Source organism: Orycteropus afer, unplaced genomic scaffold (assembly GCF_000298275.1).
Source record: "Orycteropus afer afer isolate SDZICR_OR568_19922 unplaced genomic scaffold, OryAfe1.0 scaffold01031, whole genome shotgun sequence".
In the NCBI taxonomy this organism is placed as follows: Eukaryota; Metazoa; Chordata; class Mammalia; order Tubulidentata; family Orycteropodidae; genus Orycteropus; species Orycteropus afer.
The window spans coordinates 136,974-146,651 of record NW_006922618.1 but is presented as its reverse complement, the minus strand read 5'-3'; the positions used below and the strand labels follow the sequence as shown (position 1 = coordinate 146,651).

Sequence of the window (9,678 nt, the reverse complement as noted above, 5' to 3'; positions counted from 1 at the left end):
GAGGAGAGACCCATCATTGCATCTAGATGGCAGCTTGCTAGCTTTTAAGATAGCAGTCGCTACTCGCCAAAGTAGGAAGTGGAACGATGTTCTGTATAGTATGTTATGCCAATTGAGCTTGATGTCTTGTGACTATGGTCCCAAGCCCGCAGGTTCAACTACTTGGTCCCTCTGGGTAGCTGGCTGTGACCAAGAAGTGACTACAAACTTGTCACTTGTCAGCTCTACTATACACCTGGAAATTCAGATCATACAAATACACTTATAGGACCATTGTCTGCCAACCCTATGCATATGTACTTGGGTACACTCCCTGCTTCATAGACATACCTAATAGTTCAGCCTGTCCTCCCATCTATCCACCTGTATACCCATGTTTGTCTTCACTGACAATGCAGTACTGTATGTGCAAAATGGTTCATCTTTGTGTCTGTACCTCCCATGTACCTCTCTATATCTTCCTCTTCCTCAATGCCACCATGTTGAGCACTCACATTTGGTACATTGCCCTTCTCTTCACCCAAATCAATACTTATCTCTACCCATCTAACAGTGTTCCCTCCCCTCCCCTCCCACCCCTGGTAACCAACAAAGAAAATTTCCTTCCATAGATAAACCTTTCTTTTACAATAATGGACTAATATAATATTTATCTTTCTGTGATTGACTTATTTCACTTAGCATAATGTCCTCCAAGTTCAGCCACATTATGTGGTGTTTTGCAGATCCTAGGTTATTCTTTAGGGTTGCATAGTATTCCATTGTGTGTATGTACCAAAGTTTGGTCATCCACTCCTCAGTTGATGGAAAATCCATAACTTCTTTCACATCAGATCCACAGTTTAAACATAGGGAAAAGATTCCAGCACCTTCTTTTCAAGTTTGACAACTGTTTATTGAGCACCTATTATGTTGATACAAAGAATATTCCTTGATCTCAATAAGTTTGTAATCTTCAGCATGTCCTAAGTAAGAAAGCAGTATCAACTAGAAAGAGTATTAGGAATGGCTTTATGGAGGAAGTAGGGGTAAGAGGTAGAGGAAAGGAGATGAAGGGGAGGGGTCACTCCAGTTTGCAGAAATGATAACAAAGGCTTGGAGAAGGGAAGAGCAAGGAGAACACTGGTCTTGTTAGAAGAATGAGTTCAGAGTGGGAGATGAGAGATGAGTTTAGCTGATTGTTGGTAAGGGGGTGGAATTGTAAGGGTGTGATAAATCAGGATGTGGCGTTTGATGTTAGTCTCTAAATAATAGGGTGCCATTGTGTCTCAAATTTTCTAGTGAGATCACTTTTGTGGATAGTACAGAGGATAGATCGGAGGGGTAAAATGGATGGCAGAAAGCCAAGGAAGGAAGCTATTGCAAAGATGAAGACACAAGATGAGATATAAGGGAAGACAAGACAAGCATAAGAGATATTTCAGTCACTCAGGGCTGGGTATGCTAGCTGGTGCCATATAAAGGATGCAACAAAAGAAGAGTCATAGATAACCACAGGATTTCACACCTGGAGTCTGAGGTTGAGGTTCCAGGGAAAGCTTGGGGTTAGCTATGGGGAGGAACAAACTTATCTTAAGCCGTGAGTTTCAATGATGGTGGATACATCTCACAGGCTATTTGGGAAAGAAAGGCCAGGACTGGAGGAGAGACAGAGACCACAGACTTGGAAGACAGTGCATTGGATCCAACTTCCAAGAAGGTAAACTTGACTGGTAGTTATTGAGAATTTCTAGAAGTCTTCTAGAAAGGTTCTGCATCCTGGTTACTAGCCAGTTCCTCTAATTAGAAGTTTTCTGATGGATTAAGACTTAGCACATAGTAGAAAGGGGACTGTAAGTCAGACCTTGACTCTACTACTGATAGATCATATCACCTGTCTGAGCCTTTATTTCATTGTCTTCAAAATAACAGGGTGACACCACGTAATGTTTCATAGTTCCAAAAATGTGTTGATTCACAGAGTGGTGAAAGTTAGAATTTCAAGAATGGATGAATGTATGGGTTTTCATGGGGAGAGGGCAGAGTCCAGGGCCTTGTGGGGAGATGTGTTAAGAGGGAGAGGGACCCAGAAAAGGAGGCGGCTGCTCCATCAGACAGAGATAGTGGCCAAAAGCTAGGAAAAGAATGATATCAAGGCATCCATTTGCAAGCCAACGAGGAGGGGGTTTACAGAGAGAATGATTTTTGACTTATTGAACCTCTAGGTGTGGGGTGGGAATCACTGGGAGGCAGGAATGGATGAGGAATTGGTTACAACACCAGATGAGATTTAGGAGCCAGAGAAGTTTTTATTGGTGTGGGGGTAATGAGTGGGATTGATTTTTGAGTGGAAAATCTTGAGCTGTAGTCACTTGTATTTATACGGGTTCGGAAGGAAGGTTGGGCAAGCTTCTTCCGTAGTGATACCACCTCGGAAACCCAAGGAGGGGTCACTGTGAGTCGGATCCGACTCTAAGGACATAACAACAATATTTGTATGGGTGTGGTTCATGGGAGAAAGAAGGGTTTCAGCTGAGCCCAGGAGCAGAAAGCAGGATAAGAGAATTTTATGTTGCATTAGTAGAGGTAGAAAGTCCAGCTGGAGGGAGGTAATACTTATGTTACCACATGGGCCTTGTGGTCAGTTTGATTGGCTTGCTCTAAGAAGGCCAGGCATACATTGAAGGACTAGCATGAGAAGTGTGGCAGTAAGAGAGACTGGGTGCCTTGTAAAGAAAAGGTTTTGAGGGAATGGTGAGAGTTGCCTTTAAATTTTTGTGAGACAGAGTGGTACAGAAGGAAAGGACACCCCTTGCCCTTTCTACTTCTACTGCAGGTAGAGCCGTTTCCGAAGGGTACTCAGGATTTCAGGATTCACTTTCCTCGCTTTCCCTTCTTGAAACAGCTCTGCTTCTGCCATACGCCGTGTCACCTGCAACGACAGGAGTGGTCAGCTTGGGGCTGGGTCTCCCGGGGAAGTTGGGGTAATAAGGCTAGAGAACAGAGCGGGTGGATACCCCTGTCCTGAGATGAGAAACCCTTTATTGCCCCATCCTACATCATTACACCCAATGTTGTATTACCCAATAAGCAAGGTAAGCCCAGGCTTGCTTTTGCTAATTTACTAATCTGTAGTGAACAACTTCACATTTTTTTTCCCCCACCAAATCAAAGATTCTGCTGCTAGGTACAGCTATCTCTCTCCCAACCCCACAGCACCTTCCTACCGAATCAAAGCCTCTTTTAAAGAATCAAATCCATCTTGACAGAGATGAGCAAGCAAGGTAAATATGGGTTTACTTGTGCTTATTTACTAATCTGTAGTGAAACCCATGTGAAATTGTTCACTGCAGATTAGCAAGTAAACACAAGTAAGCCTATACTTTTTTATTGGGCAATCCATTCCTTATCATATCTAAAAAAATCATTGGCTGGAATTCTTATTACATATATTTTTCTGATACACAATAAAACACACAGCCATTAGGAAAAAAAAAAAAAAGCCCTAACATTCGTTAAATCCAAAGGGTGGTTATGCAGGTACATATTTGTAGAAGTGACTCTGCATTTCCTCTAAATTATCTCACATACCAAGAACGTTGGACATCTTGGCATTGGGGGAAATCATTGCTGGTTGGTGAGCATCCTAGTGTCTGTGTTGGGACCCAGGTTAGATATGGGGTTGAAGGCATGAGAGGGGAATATGAAGAAATGTTTGAAAAGATTAAATTCTATCTACTTTCTGCCTGCTCAGACTAGACAGTGCTTCCAAGTACCTCCTCTCGACTCACCTCTGTTAGTAGCTCCAAGATGGGCCCTACCCTCTCAGTAAACACATCGACCAGGGTCTGGATGAAGCAGGATCCATTCTCGTCATGTCTATAGGAAATGTACCCTAGGGATCCAGAGATACCATGAGGAAGCAGGCTCAGGGCAGCGTCAGTAGTGTGGAGGGGGAAGGTGGTGTATCAGTGAACAGATGAATGAGTGGGTGGAAGGATGATTGGGCAGAAGGATAGGTGAGTGAATGGATGGATGGACAGACAGAGGAATGGGTGGGTGAGTGGATGAGTGAATAGAGGGATGGATGGACACATAGGTCGTTGAATGGATAAGTGGACAGATGGGTGGGTGTGTAGATGTGTAGTTGGATGGCACCTAGGAGGGGTGGCTCCTGAGGAGATTCTAGAGGAGAGGCTCAGGGCTGGGTGTGCTGAGTGAGGGGAAGAGGAGGAGCAGAGGCCAGGTTGCCAAGTGATCTGGTAACTCATACCCTCTACAGTGGAGTAGACATGTAGCGCATCCGTGTATGTTGGGATGGTTTGCGGGCTGTCTTCTGCAATCATCCTGATCTCACCTCCATCTACTATTTCTCCGAGGTCCCTTTGTTCTGAAACACCAAGAAGAGGAGAAGGCAAAATCAGAGAAGAAAAAAAAAAATGAGGAGAAAGAAGGCCACAGGATAGGTCGGTTGCACAAGGAAGGATACACAAGCCTTACTTGGGAGTTAGGCCTTGGATCTGGGATTTGAGTTGGTTATGAATAACTTTGGGCTCCATGCTATGGGTTCTATGTTCTTGGCTCTGTCCTCACCTCCTCGACAGGCCTGCACAATGTACACCTTGGGTTTCGCTCTCAGCGCCTGGCAGTTCTTGTTGTTCAGGACCTCAAAAAGGTCATCCAGCTTGACCATCTGACCATCCTCCCCCTTGAGTTCGCCTTCTAATCCATGTGCCATGAGCACAACGAAGCCACAGCTGACAGGGTCTGTCCGGGCATCCATGGCCTGCTGGAATTTATTCAATTCTTCCTGGAATTGCTGGAGGGAGAAGAATGGCCAGACTCAGGCAGAGCCCCAGAGCCCACCCTGTGGCTCAACCCCTTGCCCTGCTGATCTAGAACTGGAGGCACAATACCTGGGCAGTGGGATCTCTCTTCATGGTACTCTCAAATCCAAGCTGCCGGAACATGCGTTCCAGAGCGGCCAGGTCTTCTTCACAACCTTCCCGGGCTTTGGTGACACATAGTGTCAGGGCCAGGCGGGCACCCGACATATCATATGCCTCCTGAGTTAAGAGATGGCATAAGTCAACAAAGGAAGAAAGGTCAGGCAGAAGTAGGGATGTGATTGAGAGAAGCCTGGGGTTAGGGTTGCCAGAAACATTACAGAATACCCAGTTAAACTAGAATTTAAGTACAGCAATGGTTGGGTACCCAATTGCTAGGAAAGGATATCATGGTTGATAAAGTATTTGTCATAGCGACCCGACTCATAGCAACCCCTCCTTGGGTTTCTGAGGCGGTATCACTACGGAAGTAGATTGCCCCACCTTCCTTCCAAGGAGTGGCTGGTGGGTTTGAACCATCAGTCTTCTGTTTAGCAGTTAAGTGCCTTAGGCACAACACTACCAGGGCTCCTTGGTAAAGTAGAGGGTCAGTGAAAATGAGAGAAACTTTCAACGAGATGGATTGATACAATAGTCAAAACAATGGGCTCAAACACCAATGATCATAAAGATGGTGCAGGCCTGTGCATGTTGTGTTCTGTTATACGTAAGGTCACAATGAGTCTGAGCGAACTCAACAGCAACTAACCACAACAGCAATGATTGAGTAGAAGTATGTCTCAAATACCACTGGGAGGTGAAAAAGATTAAGTGCTTGGCTGTGCACTAAAAGTTTGGAAGTTCGAGTCCACCCAGAAGCATCTTGGAAGAAAGGCCTGATGATGTGCTTCAAAAAAAATCAGCCATTGAAAACTCTATGGAGCACATTTCTACTCTGACACAGGGTTTGCCCTGCATCAGATCAACTCAATGGCAATTCATAAAAACAACTGGTAATTGAGTACGGCCCAATACTTGTAGTACAAAATTATTTGTTGTTCATCTGAAATTCAAATTTAACTGGGTATTCTGTATTTTTATTTGCCAAATATGGCAAACCAGCCTGGGGTCTGGCTCCATTGCAGTCCCTGTGTGAACTGAACAAGTCATTATCTTTATCTGTGCCTCAATTTCCAAACATAGTCACTGAATGTATGAGAAAATTTGAAAGTCCCTTCTAGTTGGCACATTTGGTAGCTTTGCCTTTCTCCCCATCCATCCCAAGAGTATTCTGAGCATTCCCCCATTGCTTCCTCACTTGCAAGGATCTCAGAATTTTGGAACCGAATATTGAGATTCTTATCTCATCCTATCTGAGAATAAAAGGAGAGTGGGATCAACGTTTCTTTTTAGAAGAGGATCAGGATACTGAATATCAGTGATATGAGCTCAATCACTGGAAGCTGATGTGTCTGTCCCCTACCCATGCCCTTACCTGGGTTCCATCTCTGAGTCTGTTTTCCCATCTTCATGGTTAAAACTAGCCTCCAGCTCAGAGTTCATGTCCTTATTTTTCACTCCCTACACCCTCTCTGAAATATTAAGCTCCTCACCTCCACCCCTAAATACCCGGTCCTCCCCGCCTACCTCCTCCAAAGGCTGAGGTTTGCTCATCTTCTTCTTTGACTCTCAGTCTATCCCTCAGCCCTCTTGTCTGGATCCTGGAAATCAAGAGAAAAGAGGTTAGGGGTCTCCAAGGGAATAGATAGAGGCTCAGGAGGCAGGACAGTTTGTTTATCTGAATTTGTGAGACTGGGTAGTAGCTCAGTGGCCAGACTTGGTGCATGTCAGGGTCAGATCTGGGCAGGGGATGATACTCCATGAAGTGGGTCCTCTCTGTTGTGAGACTCCAGTGTTTTCTTCCATCCCCAGAACTCCTTCTAGGCATACCCCACAAAGTAATCCTTCTGGAGCCTTCCCGATCCTTTCCTCAGGACATTCATCAAACTGTGATGGACTGCTCTCTCCCTTGAAGGCCGTAAGTTGATGAACAGGACAAGAATTCTTATATACTCCCCTTGGTCACCCAGGAGCTGACTTGTTGGGGATGAATAACCAAGGAGGGGATGCTTTGGTGTTGGGTTTAAAATGACAATGTCATCAATGCAGGGAATACTACTTTGAAACTGTCTCAGTGAGTCTCTAATCAGAAGAGATCAACCAGTCTCCCTTCCTCTGCCTTGGACTTGAACATCTTTCCAAGTTCTCCATGCTCTTATCTAACTTCTGCTCTTCTTCTCTCTGGCTCCTGGATGGATGGGTGGATGGATCCATCCATACTCTTGGCATTTTTCCATATCCCTGACATTTTTCACACTTCTTCCTCAGCTTGGAATGTTCTTGAAATCCTTCTTCATCAGTCAAGATCCTATCCACCCATCAACCTGTCCAACCATCCATCCATCCATCCATCAAGGAGCCTGGTGGTGCAAACAGTTAAGTGCCTAGCTGGTAACCGAAAGGTTGGTACCCAGCAGCTCCATGGGAGAAAGACCTGGTGATCTGCTCCCATAAAGATTACAGCCAAGATAAGCCCACGGGGGCAGTTTTACTCCATCACATGGGATTGGTACGAGTCAAAATTGACTCAACAGCACCTAACAACAACAGCATACTTACATCCATACAAACACCCATACAACCATACCTACATCTACCCACCTACCCATCCATCAACTCACTCATCCACCCATTCTCTTATGCAAACATCTGTCCAGCAAATCTTTCTTGGATATCTTTAGTCTATGGCAGAGATGTATATTAAATCAGTCTCTGTCTGTCTCTGTCTCTCTCTAAACACACACATACACACGCTGAAAACCGAGCCAGTGCTGGGGGAAGAGGAACCAAATGACATGAGAAGAGAAGGAGGCTGGGCTGGGCTCAGGAGTGAGAGAGACTAGAAATGAGTCCTGCCTCAGCCCCTTCCCACCTGTGTGACCTTGAGCATCTCACTCTTCTGCTGAATCTTGGTTTTCCCATCTGAAAAGGACCTGGGAAGGGTGCTAGATGCTTTACAGCAGTGCCATAGCAAGGTAGGTTTTTTGATCTATGTTAACCCACTGGAAGTGGACTCCCCCTGTCCCGGAGTCTCACACCTCTGCCTGTTCATACTTGTGTTATAACAGTGACTGTTCATTCATATTTTCATGGCGGAACTGGCAGCTCAGTTTTCAGAACTGGAACTCTGATTTATTTATCTCTGTCTTCACTGGGGCCACCAGCATGGGGACAGGTACAGAGATGGTATTGATGGGAATTTGTTGAGTAAACAAATCAACAAATGGGCAAACAAAAATAAGGATGGATAGATGCACGGAAGGAAATTTCTTTAGTTGTGGTACAAACTGGTCAGAGCATCCATTGCTAAAGAGAAGAGAGAGACAGAGAGAATGCTAGTATCTGCCAAAGCACTTACCAACTCTAGATGTAGCTGCTCCTTAAGGCCAGGCTAAATCTCGCCCCTCTCCTACCTGCCAGCATGGGGCTGGGCACCAAGGAGGGGGCAGGCCGGTGCTGACCTGAAGGAAGGGGCTGGTAAAGTGGGTTCTTCCCAGACCCTTGCCGAGAGGCCGGTTTTTGAGTTGGGCAGCACAGCTGTCTAGCCCTTTATTGCCAGGGAGTTTTCTGTTGCTCCAGTAACCTCATGATAAATGTGACACACCCTTGGCACAGCCTTTGGTGAGGAAATGGAGCCAAATACTCATGAGACAAGTGAAGGCAAGGCTCAGTCAGCATCCCTGACTAAGGTGGTAAAGGCAGAGTGGCTGGTGGATTTGAACCACCTACCTTTTGGTTAGCAGCCAAATGCTTAACCACAGTACCACCCTTTACCACAGGACTCCTTGTGGTAAAAGTAGAGTATCCAAGTTAGCCAGAGTTTGGGTCCCAGCTCAACCATAAGGGTCTGCCACCTCCAGCTCTTGCTATCAACAATCCATCATCACTATTATCATTATGTCCATGCCCAACCATTCCACATTCAACCATGCAGATAATACCAGCATCATTACTTATCATCTCATTGAATCTTGGGAGACCAACATTGTTGCTCCTATTCTGCAAATGGGAAAACTGAGGCTCAGAGAGGTGAACTGACTGTCCAACCTCAGCTAACCATTAAGTGGCACAGTCAGGATTCCAACCCAGGAGGATCCAGCCCCAGAACCTGGATGTTTCCAGCTGCCTCAGCTGATGACTTCATACCTCCCTCTGCTTCTTTCTTCTCTTCCTATGACTTTTCTCCTTTATTTACTTATTTATTTATGGCTTTTAAATTTTTAAAAAAGTTATTTTAACAGCTTTATTGAGATAGAATTCACATACCTTACAACTCACTCAATTACAGTGTACAGTTCAGTGGTTTTTAGTATATTCACAGATATTGCAACCATCACCACAATTCATTTTAAAATATTTTCATCACCTCAAAAAGAAACTCTATCCATCTGTCCACCCATACAGCCATCTCTCAATCCATCCATCTGTCCACTCACCCACCCATCCATTCATCCACCCACCCATCCATCCATTCCCCTCATCCCATTCCAACCCTAGGCAAAAATTAATATACTTTCTTTCTCTATAGACTTCCCTGTTCTGGACATTTCACATAAATTAAATCATACAAAATGTGACTTTTTGTGTCTAGCTTCTTTCTCTTACCATTATGTTTTTGAGGCTCATTCACATCATCACATATATCAGTAATTTATTCCTTTTTATGGCCAAATAATATTCCACTACATAAATTTAGGGAGCTCTGGTAGCATAGTGCCTAAGGCATTTGACTGCTAACCAGAAGGCTGGTGGT

At 44.8% G+C, this 9,678-nt stretch overlaps 1 protein-coding gene across 1 annotated transcript; it reads right to left on the bottom strand.

Moving 5' to 3' along the window:
• Positions 1–2,806: 2,806 nt before the first annotated feature.
• CASP14 (caspase 14) lies at positions 2,807–6,479 on the bottom strand. Its single transcript, XM_007958577.1, has 6 exons — positions 6,453–6,479; positions 4,896–5,045; positions 4,573–4,798; positions 4,253–4,369; positions 3,771–3,874; positions 2,807–2,911 (listed from the first exon to the last, which is right to left on the bottom strand). Exons 1-6 carry the CDS (start codon positions 6,477–6,479, stop codon positions 2,807–2,809), a joined length of 729 nt encoding a protein of 242 aa, XP_007956768.1.
• Positions 6,480–9,678: the final 3,199 nt, after the last annotated feature.